At 38.9% G+C, this 13096-nt stretch overlaps 2 protein-coding genes across 3 annotated transcripts; both read right to left on the minus strand.

The window, feature by feature from the left end:
* Positions 1 to 1224: 1224 nt before the first annotated feature.
* On the minus strand, positions 1225 to 7858 carry vdac2 (voltage-dependent anion channel 2). Its single transcript, XM_069658420.1, has 9 exons — positions 7767 to 7858; positions 6412 to 6483; positions 6276 to 6325; positions 5486 to 5638; positions 5323 to 5375; positions 4060 to 4287; positions 2659 to 2809; positions 2495 to 2552; positions 1225 to 2225 (listed from the first exon to the last, which is right to left on the minus strand). The coding sequence occupies exons 2-9, from the start codon at positions 6476 to 6478 to the stop codon at positions 2134 to 2136; spliced, it is 852 nt and encodes a 283-aa protein (XP_069514521.1). The 5' UTR covers positions 6479 to 6483; positions 7767 to 7858; the 3' UTR covers positions 1225 to 2133.
* Positions 7859 to 8370: 512 nt separating this feature from the next.
* Positions 8371 to 12863, minus strand: LOC138588858 (CMRF35-like molecule 1). 2 transcript variants are annotated; one of them, XM_069659104.1, is made up of 9 exons: positions 12783 to 12863; positions 12324 to 12638; positions 11879 to 12124; positions 11580 to 11634; positions 11382 to 11479; positions 11202 to 11236; positions 10790 to 10846; positions 10566 to 10646; positions 8371 to 9586 (listed from the first exon to the last, which is right to left on the minus strand). In XM_069659104.1, the coding sequence occupies exons 1-9, from the start codon at positions 12826 to 12828 to the stop codon at positions 9524 to 9526; spliced, it is 996 nt and encodes a 331-aa protein (XP_069515205.1). In that variant the 5' UTR covers positions 12829 to 12863; the 3' UTR covers positions 8371 to 9523. The 2 variants fall into 2 exon arrangements, with proteins under 2 accessions (XP_069515205.1, XP_069515204.1); XM_069659103.1 differs by having other exon boundaries at positions 11828 to 12124.
* Positions 12864 to 13096: the final 233 nt, after the last annotated feature.

Raw genomic sequence — 13096 nt, forward strand, 5'->3', positions numbered from 1 at the left:
GGTTCCTTTCCCCCCCCCGAATTATTCATCATATCTTCTGGTCTCCCAATGATGAAATATTTGCTCCATATATTGCTCTATAAATATCTCCATTTGGCCTCGTTTACTTTATACCCTCCATATACTTAGTCTTTTCATTTTGCAAAATTTGAAGCCCTAAATCTTCAACATTTACAACAGACTAACAGAGAACAGACATAAGGGGTGGCTGTGGATCAGCGGTAGAGTCGGTCGTCTCTCAATCGGAAGGTTTGATCCCTGACTGCTACAGAATAATGTTGAAATATCCTTGTGCAAAACACTGAACCCCAGATTGTATGAAAGATTGAGATTAGAGATCCTGTATGTGACAGTGAAAGGGTCAATGTGACAAGTATACCCCTTTCCCAACACAAATAGCGTGTTTTTCAGACCAGCTAATAAACGCCAATTGTCTCTCTTCCCATTGCCAGTGGAGTAAACTCATTTCGGTCTCTTTTCTGCTGTGTCACGATCTGACATCACAAATGCGCCGGAAACGTATTCTTCCCCTCGGATCAGAAGAAGCTCTCTCACCTCGCTGTCTTGCCAGTGTTGCTGAATCTTGCACGAAATAAAACAAATCAACAGCCATTGTATGTTCTGTGAACTTCAATGCGCATCATGGCATCGCGCCGGGAAGGGGGCGGAGATTAGCGTGTCGGCCCAGGTTTTATGTTTCCATCTTTGCCAATCGGAGCCGAGGTAATAGTACCCGGTGATAATTACCTGGGTCTGAGTGCCAATTCTAGCCTTTCCCACTGAGCAAAAAAGCCGGGTGTTAGCTGGTTTTTTGACCAGAGGCTGTAGCATAAGAGTTTCGAGTGGTCGGAAGACTAGATAAGCGCCATACAAGTACAGTCCATTTACATGTTATCTGAACAAACAATAAAGTACAACAGTTACTTTTTAGACAGAATTCTGTTTTAAAGTGAAACTATGAATTTTCCACCCCAAAATAACACTTTAAAAACCCTTAAAGCACAGATAGGACCACAGCTTCATTAGACGCTTATAAATATATTGCAGTGAGACAGTTAGATCTGACTTCAACCAGTTAATAGAATTGAAAATACCATTTTCTGAAGCTGCGTTAGGCTCTTTGGAAAAAAAAAAAAAAAAAAACTCAAACATTTATAAGCTTGTAAATATACCTCAGTTATTGCAACCAATCCATGCACCTAAATATCACACACTAAAATGAGCTTGTGGAGTTCAAAGACTTTATTGAAAATTTATACATACACATAAGGACCCCCAAGACTTCCTGTGGGCTCCGTCTCTGCCCAGAACAGGGAAGCATTTTCCAAGAGTGCACACTTGCAACTTTAGTCACACCTCTTCCAGACAATGATAGTTTGGCATTACTGTGAACATTTATAACGTAGCTCCCATTTTCTGTTATAACAGAAAAAACAAAAACGAATTCTGCTTGGTCGGCCAAGCATACAGGTTTTTCCTCCATCTTACAAACCCATCTGTAAGCGACCCAAAAACTGCCCAGTTTAAGGAAGCCTAACGCAAAATCACAAACCCTGATGGCCGGCGCGAAACAAAACTTTAGAGCTTTAGTTTGTCCTTGTGTGCATGAACAGGAAGGGTGCAGCAGTGTTTAAATAATAGAAGAACTAGTGTACTTAAGGTTTGCAAATTAAAACTGTAGATGACAAAGGAATATCAGATGTCATGATTGTAAATCGGAGAAAAGGTATGACAACATTCACCACACAAAACCGTCTACTCATGTTCTCGTAAAGAAAAACGGAGTGTCTGGGATTTTCACAAAAAATAAAAAGCCACACAGAGTTGATGACAGGCAAAGGGAGTATATCGGATTTCATTATTATGGCAGTGCTGGACAGGGTCAATGACATGATTTAGAAACTATATGCCACCAACTGTCTCTTGAATAGATGCAACTACAAAGTAAAAAGCAACGAAGGTAAAATGTACCAATGCCAGAAGCACCAGCTTGAAGTGGTACTCAACGAGTTTGTTGTTGTTGTAGCCTTTGAACCAATCGCTCCGAGATATCCCCCTGCTGGTTTGAGTTGGACATACATTTAAGGCCAGATCTTTCTGATATTCCCTAGTCCCTTGCAGTGCAAGGAAACCTTAAGCTTCCAGTTCCAGGCCCAGACCCAGCTTGTGGCCTCCCGCGTTGATGTTCTTGCCATCGACCAGGCCAGACAGGGTGAGCTTCACACCTGCACGGGCGAGAGGGAGCGAGATTAGCCATTACATGTGCAAATGCAAAATTGCTTTAGAGAGTGTGAGTGTTGACAAGGAAAGGAAGACTGTTAAGTGTAGCTATTAATAACGATTCTAGGTCGAGTCTGTAAGTGCATTTGCTAAAAGCTGACGTGTCTCTAGTGTGGAGGTAAGTGTGAGCTAAAAATAGAACTTTCACTGTTTTCATTGATAAACCCTCTGTAGACATCAATCATCTGTATGCACCTGTAGGAAACCAACGTACCTGGTCTGAGTGTCTGGGTGTACCCAACACCAACAAGGCTGTTGTTGTTCACTTTAGCCTGTGGAGAAAAAAAGAAAGGCATTAATAATCTGTCTCTGAATATTAAGTCACATTTTTCTATACCTCATCCACTGCACTCTCAAGGCCTCTGCTGCACTACTTACACTGACGGAGGCATCACTGTCCAGCTGGTATTTGGCGGCAATACCGAAGCGTGTGCTGTTGCTGCCAGCGGTCCAGGCCAGGTTGACTGCAGTCTCCAGCTTGTCGCTCACCTTCTGGTAGATGGAGCCTCCGAACTCGGCGCCATCATTGCTTTAAAGATCATAATCAGAGGACAGATCTCTAGAGATGCGACAAGTAACATCAGCTTGTAGGAACATTCATCCATTTACTGTAATCTTAATGTGATATTCTCTGTTACTAGTTTGACACAATTATGGAGAAAGCCTCCCACCATTTATTTGTAATCGACAGATAAATTAAGTAGCCATGTACGCCTTAGAGAAATAGCAACCTTAAGGTCTATGTAGTATAGAGCTGTGCTTGAAATCACTGCAGAGCAACATTGATGTTTTTTCTCTGCTGTGCATTTAAGCCAGAAATCAATAGCAACGAAACCAATTGGGATTGGTGAACAAGCTGTATTGTGGGACCGAATTGTTTCATTGTTGGAACTTACTAGTGTTTAGAAATGAGTTTTCCCTCATGAGCTGTAAACTGGCAGCATATGACTGTAATGGATGGATCAAACAACCGCCACACATTTTTTTTCTGTTAAAGCTGCTGCTTCGGACGGACATTTTTACCATCTTGTTCGCATTATTCAATGAATATGCCTATTGTCTTCCCTGCAGCTTAATTAGATGCATAACTGTGGTAAATCCATTCATAGGGCATGGGTAAAGTCTGACCCCTTTTTTGGTTGCCCGGTTCCGTAAAAGCACCGTAACTAAGCTCTGTCGTCATGCTGCTTTTGTCATTTTACACTGGCCCAAGCCAAGCCGGCGTAAAGCCGCCCCAATGTGTGTTTTCACATTACATTTCGGCATTGCGGAAGCAAAACATGCGTGCTTCACATACACACTGCGCCGTTCCGCCCTGCCAGCTCTGCTGTTTACACTGACACTGTTTCGCCTCTGTGTGTTTTACATAGAAGACTATACGTAACAGAGGCGTAATAATCCGGCCTTGAACTAGCAGTGTAAAAGGGGCTTCTGAAATGTAAACTGACTTTATGCTCAGTTACTTGCTGTATTGAGTTGCATTTTGTGTTAAAGCTGCAGGTTGTTTGGTTGCTAGGTCACCGTGGACAACGTGTCATGCATCAAAGTTCCTGGATTTGTTTGTATTTGGTAGTATAGGGTTTCACTGTTTATGAGGCCTTCTTGATTGATTTTCATTTAATAAATCATCATGTTTTTGTAAAATGATGCAACTACCAATGCACAACATATACTGAATGCATTTATCGATCAGGTATAACAAATTGTAGATCAAGTGAACTAGAGGTTCCATCTTGTTACAGAGTAAATAAAGAAATAAATGCAAGGTACTTTACTTACACATTGGTGTGCAACTGGAAGTCTCCTGTCTTGTAGCCGATGGCAAAGTTGTTCTGGGTCATCTTGGATTTGGCAGTGTCGAAGCTCATCTGGTAACCGGCGAGCCACCCCTCGTAGCCGACGACAGCAGCTCCGTGGATGGTCGGGCCAGCGAAGTCAAAGTCAACATCACAGCCCATGTTGACGTACTCGCGCTTGTAGGCGGTCTTAACTTTGCCACTCTTCTTTCTGTTGGTGAGAAAATCAGCTGTGGTTAACCCCAACCACGAGTTCTGATGGTTAACATAAACTATCTCAATGTTCTTACCTAGGTTAGAAAACACATAAGGATGCATATCTGTCAGTGTGAGACCAAATACAAGTGTACAATATATACTATTTTAATTGATTGTTTTGAGAGGTTGATAAAAAATGAGAAAAGAATTTTACATCGGAAACATTTTTCGCATATGTGCATTAAAAGAACAGAAATTAACAAATATTATGGCATCTCCACCTGCACGCGAGGGTATCGGGGCACCTTCTTTTGAAGCCGCTGCTATAGATTTACGAGCCCAGAGATAGAATACTAAACAAAGGCACTCTGCTAGCTGTCATCTCAATTAGAAATCAGGATAAGACAAAGGTCACATTTTTCAAAGGTCACTATCTGGCAGACTGAAAAATGTATCTGCCACTTCCTGTTATATCCGCAGCTTTGAATTGGGACCTTTGAAACATGTCTGACTTAAAAGTCAATTTTAGCAGACGCGGCTCCGTGGTGGTGTTCATTACCCTCTCTAAGCATGACACTGTAGGTGTTAACATGCTGTATTAATGTAATCATATTACTCCACCCTCTCAGACCCGCCCCCACACACTCAGTATGAAAGTGGACATGCTTCCTCTGGGCTATATGGAAGTTCCCTTGTGTAATTTAACCCTCATAGAAAGTAGACACTTGAATGATTGCTTGAGCATTTGGGCACACTAGATCATCGTTTTCATTTTTTTGACTTATGAACAACAGACTGCAAAAAATATTCAGGCAAACACATGTGTAGCAAATCACAGTAATGTGGTACAAATGCCTAGTTCCATATCGGGACTGAGGTCACATGGCTGACAACTACACTTGTCACAAGCATGTACGACACAGATCAGGTTGCAAAAATGACTCATGTAGAAGCAACAGGCAGAGCAGACTATGTTTGTAAAGTATGTTGAGTAATAACATAAAACAACATTTTATGAATAAATTAGGTTTTAAAACAGTCATCTTACCCAGTGTTTGGTGAGAAGGTGGTGTCAAAGGTCAACTTCAGGCCCTTGGCAATCTGAGAAACAATGAAAACTAATTGAATTTAAATACATGTTGTCCTGCCATGCTCACTGGGCTGACATGTATTTTGAGTCATAGATTTTTTGGGGGATTATTTTCCCTTACCTGATCTTCAACAGTGATTTCTGTTCCCAAGGTGTTGTCAGTGTTCCACTTCTCAGTGAAGGTCAGGCCGTATTCTGACCTTTTGTATTTAGTTTCCAGGCTGCCCGCGACTTTGCTGGTATCAGTGTTGGAGGAACCAGCAGTTTTGAACTCCTGCAAGAGACAGAGTACTGTCAAATCACAATAAGAGCTCCAAGACAAGGTAGGGTGAATTAATTAAGTCTTTAAGTAACTATTGCAGTTCTTTCTCATTGTATTCGGCTGTCAGACTATGACTATTTACCGTTTCTAGGCCTCAAGACAAAACAAGATACTTTTACATTAGGAACAACAGGAAATATAGTGAAATCGACAAATCCGAGACATTTGGTGGTTAAGATAAATCACTGACCATAAATTTTGTTAGTCATTCATCACGCAACAACGCTCTGGTTTGGTATGCTTGTTAGACTGTTATTGTTTTTTTAAACTAACTGTAAACAGCCAGAAAAAGCCCAAAATACACAACATTTTGACTATTGCTTATAACTAGGAATACTTTGTAATAAACATGAAAGTGTTGTCAAACTAAAGACCAGTACATCAGATTTACTGTATTTAGGCTTCATTGTTCTGTTTTGCAGCTGGCTACCTTTATGGCAAACCATTAGCATAAAAACAAACAGCTGAGAACTTTAATATAGCAAAAAGGACATCATTCTATACAACTTTATTTTACATTTTAAAACTTCAGTGACAATGAGAATTTTTTTTTTTTTGCCATTCTTAATCCACAAAGAAATGACCTTACCACTCCACTGGCTGACTTTGTCTTGACATCGAGCTTCACCAAGCCAAATCCTGAGGGGGGAAAAAAAAAAGGTTTGTTGACTTGGCTTTACAGATAATTTAACACCACTACTTCATCACACTTTTGGAAACCTCACCATAGCCTTTGTTGAAGATGTCCTTGGCAGACTTGCCCAAGTCAGCATAGCAGGGAGGCACAGCCATTATATCTGTAGACCAAAAGAAAGCAGTTTCTCAAATTATTCTTTGAACCTTAGGTACATTTCCCCATTGTTTATAACCAGTTATAAAGGAACCATAAAATATAATGACGTAGTTAAGAAGAATACTATAATAAAATTGCCACTGTGCAATAGGGATTGTGAGACATGCAGATTGAACACTGATTGTACAGCAAAAATGCAATGTGAGTCAGTCAATGTACCACGCCCCATGTGGGTGTAATGCCTTGTAATTACAATAACAACACGCCACAAAGTTATCACAATACATTGTAAAAATTATTTGGGTACAAGCAATACAAAAAAGGTTCTCATGGGGTGCACTTCTTACACGTATCATATAGATACAACTGGCTGTAGCACAAGGTAAAAGTCTTCTAAAGCTAAAGCAAACAATTCAGGTTCATGTGAGGATAATAATTACTACAATATTTGTAAAATACTTCTTCTTGGGTTGACACACCTGTTGAGTGAAATGCTAGACCTTACATGACTTGGCATTTATAACCATTATCTCACCACTAGCCTGGTGCTGAAAAGATGCATGATTGTCCTCGTGAAGATACTGGCCTGTGTCTACTGTATTGGTCATCTCTTACTGTATAACTCTGTAGGATGTACAGGCATAAGGGTTGAGTTTTATGCTACCAAGTTGAAGCCGAATGTGCTGACAATCACGGTATTTGTTGGAATTGTAATTTAAACACGTCTAGCAAAGTAACATCAGTCCAGTGGTGCAGGAAGCCACGGCTGTACAAGAGACTGGACAAGGTTAAGGAGAGAGAGGAGCCATTTTGCCGCACTGGAGTACATAGATCAAGTCTCACCATTATTAAAACTACTCATCCACGTGAACTGGCAGGAGCAACTAGGCGTGGCAAGGAACTTAGCAGTGCCAAAAACCGGGATGCGTAAATTAACCAGTTGATTCGCATTATCATCCCGCTAAGTAACCTCATTACTGCTAACTAGGCCATGGGGAGGTTAAAGACATGACAGGTTACGTTAGAGTAGTAAATTGTGAGTGAAATTTTGTCCGAGTAGCTTTGCCAAACAATCAGAGTTAATTCAGCAAAGCGAGAAGTGTAACAAAAAACAAAACTCCCCTGCTTTTACTTGACATGTGTCAGACGCAGCATGCTGAGTGCAGCTAGCTAAGCTAACTGTGCTAGCCTGCAGAGTACCGGTGTGTGGAAAGTACGCTTAAACATACATTTCTGCTTGTTTAAGAGTTGAGGAACAGTGTCACGTTGAATAAATAGGTCTCTTACCAGTGGAGGATGGGGCTAGCGGTAAACTAAAGTCACTTTATTGGAGAAGTTGCTCACACCGCACGGCCGAAGCAGGCGTCACCGGTTGGAGGGCGAGCTGAAGGAGACTGCACTGCAATGAAATCCAGACCTATCACATCCCGGCTCAGGACCCGGGGAGGCCACCGACGTGCCTGATTATAAAATGTTTTTCACACTGGTTGCGTCACTCTGCTATTTGTAAAAATACTTAAGATATTTATTTGTTTGTTCTCTTTTAATGTAGTAATTTTTATGTATGCCTTCTTTTTACGTATCTTGTTACAGTCTATGTCGTTTACTCATTTAAAACAAGTAAACTGGTAAAAATGGATTGTTGTGTAACAGCAGATGTTTCTTAATATAGCTTTAATGTATAAAACCTTAAGCTTTCTCTTGGGCTAGCTAACGTCTAAAGAAATGAAAACAGTATAGGCCTACTACAAATGTTGAGCACATGGCTAGTATACACTGACTTTATAGACCACCTGAAAAATAGACATAGGATTATATTGTTGTTAATTTATTGATAAGTAAGAACAGTACACCCTGCAAACATGTATCAGAATCAGTTTTATTGGCCAAGTGTGTGGGCATTATTATATTATATTATTATTATTATTTATACAGTCTATGGTGGGCACATACAAGCAAACTATGCAATCCAAAACCAATGCAAGTAAATAAGTTAAGCAACACAACACAATTAACATTTTGAATTAGTAAAAGACCCAGCAAAACATTTGAAGTTTGTGAAAAGTGTCAGTCTGGGTTCTTGCATCCTTTTGTTATCTCATGTCTGTGGCTTTAACAAGGTTTTTCTCATGTGCTTACACGATCAAACTTCCCATACAGCCTGTGTAGAAGGACACAGACATGACATTAACAGCATTTTATTGGATAAGACTAAATTAGATTACATCAGATTAAACTATTGGTCTCCACTCTGTTGTTTTCACAGACAGTAATGATAATAGCTATACCCAATCAGTGTTTTGTTTTAATGATTATACTTTAATTATTCATTCATGCATATGATCATATATTAATCTATGTGAAGAAGGGTGGAGGTTTATTAGCCATATAATAGCTAAAGGCTTTTCATTTGTGTCTGTTGAGTGGGATAAGGCAATTTGCCTGCTTTTACCATAACATCCCTGAGGAGGGCAGTATGGGACATTTATAATTTAATTATTAAACGTCAACAGACTGTTTTAGAGCATGGGTTTAAAGGATTTTCAAAGGGGAATCCAGTCTGGTTTTAGAATTTACTGGGTAGATATTATGTGGACTTACATAGAGTGTTACTAATCATGTAAGATAAATGTATCAAAGGTCCCTTGTTCAAAGCTCGCTGCGAAAGGACTTATTCTTTTTCATTCAATACTCAATAAATACATCTACAGTTACAGTGCCCTTTCTGAATAATATTTCCTGATTCTCATTTATGCATCTCTTGCCATATAACACCCAAATTGTGCTTCAGATATCTGTGAAGTAGCTCAGTAGAAAAATCCAGTTATATTAAACGATTATATATGTACTAGTTTATACAGAAAATAAATGAGTTAAAACACAGAGAAAGTACAGAAAGGTCCTAAACATCCTAGGAATATTAGTCAGATTTGTTTACAGTGTTAGGCTTCAATTAAAAAATGTACAATGAAAATGAAATGTCTCTATTATATATCTTTTTATACAGTCTATGCTCATGACTGACAGGTGGGTAGAAGTAACATTTAGAGACTTTTCTGGCACAGAGCCAAACTGCTGTACACTACATCCTCAGCTTTTGCTTCAACCTGTAAGAAGAAGAACAGAAGAAGAATGACCATTAGAAAAAATATCAACCAGACATCAATGCTAACAGCTCTGTGAGGCTTTACTTAGGCAGAGTGGCGCATTGAGCTAAATGCTAACTTTAGCAGGCTAACGTGTCTACAGTGACAACTGCTGATGTTTCGCAGATAGTTTTACCACGTTTACTACCACAGAGTGTTAGCATGTGAATATTAGTTATGTAGCACTAAAGCAAAGCTGAGGCCGATGGGAATGTCGCTTGGTTTTATTCAGTCATAAACATTCAGTTAAGATTTTGACGTGATGAGGGCACTGGATGCAACTTATTTTAGCGGCGATTTGTCCTTGTCAATAAATAAAAAACAAAATTCAAAATCAAACCAGCCACTGTGGCATTGGGAGAGTTGATCGTACGCAGGATCCATAAACAAAATTCAAGGTCCAGGCAAAAAATACGTTTTCTTTATATTTATTCAACAACTTTACTCACAATCAACAGTACTGCGTTTTTCTGGCGTGTCCTTACGTTTCCTGGTACCCGCCCATCCTACCTTACCTGCCCATATATATACACGTCACCCGGTGCAAACTACCAATTCAAAATAAAAGCCGAAATAAATACTCAAATATATCAAAAAAACAAATGGTCTCAAGCTTCTTATAACTTCCTAAATGAAACAACAATAAATAAATAAATGACTGAATGCAAAATAATAAAATTAATCAAACAATGCTAATAGCTCCAACAGGGATCACTAAAGTAATTAGGATTAATCCTGTGGACACACACGTAATTTCTTCCAAATTTTAGAATAACCCATCCAATAGCTTGGCTTATATTTCAGTCTAGGCCAAAATGTCAAAAAGAATGACAGAGAGACTGCCCTCCATATAGCCAGGCTGCTAATGTTGTTAAAAAAAATGTGTGAAAAGCTTCACTATGTGAGTGAGAAAGGCTGAATTTGGGTGCTTAAAATTTACCATTTCTTCAGTTTGCTGTTTGTCGTTTGATATAACCACAGAGCTATAGGTCACGTCCACATCACACTTTGCATCCGACCTCTTGGGGAGAAAGATTAGAAACAGATAAATTAGCGTTTTTGAACATATTTTAGTTTTACTTTTTTTAAATACAAAACTGCATGTTAAAATGCAAAATTCTATTTGTGTCTTTACATATTATGGTTTAAGTGAATAAGGGTTACCTTGTTTGATGTTTTCTTCTTGTACATAACACTACTGTATGATACTTCCTCTTCAACCTGTAGAAACAAACCAAATGTTAGTCAAAAGGAAAAACAGATCTGATCCTACAGTCCCTAACCAGACCTGAAGTCTTTTTTTCTTAATAGCAATGTATGCTACTGCCTGTTCAGTCTGAGTTAAATGAGCAGTCAGAAAATAAATAGGTCCAGAGAAGTAACAAGTATGAACCAAAAAACATATTTGGTTAATTTCTTATGTTTGTTACTTTATCAGTGATGCTATATTTGCTCAGCTTCATCTGCAGCTACAAAAGTGTGCTTTCCGATAACATCTGTGGTGAGTGAACATAGTCAAATGTTTGCATGTCTACTTTTAAAGAAATGTGCTGGAAAATGAATCAGCATTTCTTACCGTTGTTGGGGCTGGTGATTCTGCTTTTCTTTGCTCTGAAAATAAAACCATTTAAACTCATTTTTCTGACTCTCAATGCCCAATGGCAATAATGCACAGTCATTAAATGTAAAAGAAGACAGAAAGAAAAATAAACAGCTTTGGTATGTATTGCATCATCAAAGATCAGCATACACTTACTGTGTCTCTTTAACAGGAACCAGACGAGCAAAGTCACCATCACAATGAGGATTAACAGGCCCAAAGGGATGATGAACTTCTCTAGACCTGGACCATCACTGCAGCATGTAAAGCAAGCAATGCAAAGATGTTAAGATAAACACACTTGTTTAAAAAAATCTAACAATGTAGTTGCATTCAAAGGCAAAGCCTTCTGACCTGTTCAGTGCACCCTGAGCTGTGGTAGATGTAGATGTAGATGTAGGTGCTGGGGCTGCAAAAACAGAATTAAAAAAGACGGAGTGGAGAAGGTGGCAAAAAATTTTGTTTGAGTTTCAATAAAAATAAGAATGAAAAATAGAATGAAGAAACAACAAAGACATATTATAACTAATCTATATTAAGCATTAGCAAACACTGTACATAACACATTTTTATATGAATTTTAAATTACTTATAGCACTTACTAGCAATAGGTTTCTCTCTAACGGTTAAATGCACTGGCATCTGAGAGTCACCTTTGACACACATATACCAGCCGCTGCTCTCTGTCGTCAGTCCTCTCATAGTCACATCAAAAAAGGTCGAATTTGCTTTGATGGTCACTCTTGTTCCACTGAAGGATTCAGACGACTTCGTCACACAGGAGCCGCCGAGACGGCACCACTTGTTTTCTCCAGAGGTACGATGGTGACACTTGATGGTAATGTTACCTCCGTTGTAGCCCGTAATCTCCTGTTGATCCACATAGACCCTGGGTGTGCCTAAAGGGAAATCAAATAGTCCAATAGAAATTGCTGATAACATTAGATGCTTTTAGACTGGCATTGTTATTTTTAAAAATAATCTTATTGTAAGCATAATAAAATACTATCTGTAGAAAAAAAATATATTTTTACTCCAAATAATTTATATTTTACAGAGGATTTCAAACGTGCACAAAGGTCATTTTAGGGTTCTTACCTCCGGTGACTGACAGCTGAAAATAGTACCCATTATCTGGTCCATTATTGATCTCCACATTACACCAGTAATCAGTGTCTTTACCCGTCAGATCTTTGATGGTCACAGTGAAGATTCCTTTTTTATCATCAGAAATTGAAAACTTTTGAGAATTTGGTTGGTTTGTTTTAATGGCGTATGAGCAGAAGTTCCAATTATTTCCTTTACACAAGTATTTCACACGGTCTTTATATCGTGACTCATAGAGACATGGGATGGAGATTGACTGTCCAGCTTTCACTGATACTTTACTGACTTCAACCATGCTGTGAACTCCTGCAACAAAAGAAATACAGCATATATTCACTATTAACAATCTTTCTTTATATGACTTGCCAATTTAGATGTTAGCGTTATCATAATCTTCAACTAGGGACGAAGCATGAGACATACAATTATAAACTGATTCCTGTGACTGACCTGTGAGTCCAGTGAGGATGAAGAGAAAGCTGATTAGAAGAGCCATGTCACTGAGAGAGCAGATGAAACAACATGAACTAGTGAAATGTAAGACTGTTGGTCTACTTCCTAATTTTTTTTTACTTATTATGCAAACTCAGTCCTCCTCCTGCTGTAAGGAAGCCGCCTTACATTGGTTACATGAAGTCTAAAAATATTCATGCCGATCTGATGTGTCTGGGGTATTTTCTGGAAGGTTACTGTAAACTGGGCGTGGATTAAGAAAGTACAAGATTGAAAAAGAAAAGTTAGACCTTCACAAGTGTGAACTTACA

The sequence above is a fragment of the Semicossyphus pulcher genome, unplaced genomic scaffold, assembly GCF_022749685.1.
Source record: "Semicossyphus pulcher isolate SPU_LCO1_2020_fin unplaced genomic scaffold, fSemPul1.0.p SCAF_12, whole genome shotgun sequence".
NCBI lineage: Eukaryota > Metazoa > Chordata > Actinopteri > Labriformes > Labridae > Semicossyphus > Semicossyphus pulcher.

Bases quoted from the DNA above. Each gene is read 5' to 3' on its own strand.
- vdac2 (XM_069658420.1), bottom strand. From the start codon at position 6,478: ATGGCTGTGCCTCCCTGCTATGCTGACTTGGGCAAGTCTGCCAAGGAC. The intron at 2,553-2,658 runs GTAAGTAGTGCA...TTTTCTCCACAG, and splicing joins ACAGTGATGCCTCCGTCAGT to GCTAAAGTGAACAACAACAG. The intron at 2,226-2,494 runs GTACGTTGGTTT...TCGCCCGTGCAG, and splicing joins CACCCAGACACTCAGACCAG to GTGTGAAGCTCACCCTGTCT.
- LOC138588858 (XM_069659103.1), bottom strand. From the start codon at position 12,828: ATGGCTCTTCTAATCAGCTTTCTCTTCATCCTCACTGGACTCACAG. The intron at 11,635-11,827 runs GTAAGTGCTATA...CTGTTTTTGCAG, and splicing joins TAGAGAGAAACCTATTGCTA to CCCCAGCACCTACATCTACA. The intron at 11,237-11,381 runs GTAAGTGTATGC...TTTTATTTTCAG, and splicing joins GTTCCTGTTAAAGAGACACA to AGCAAAGAAAAGCAGAATCA.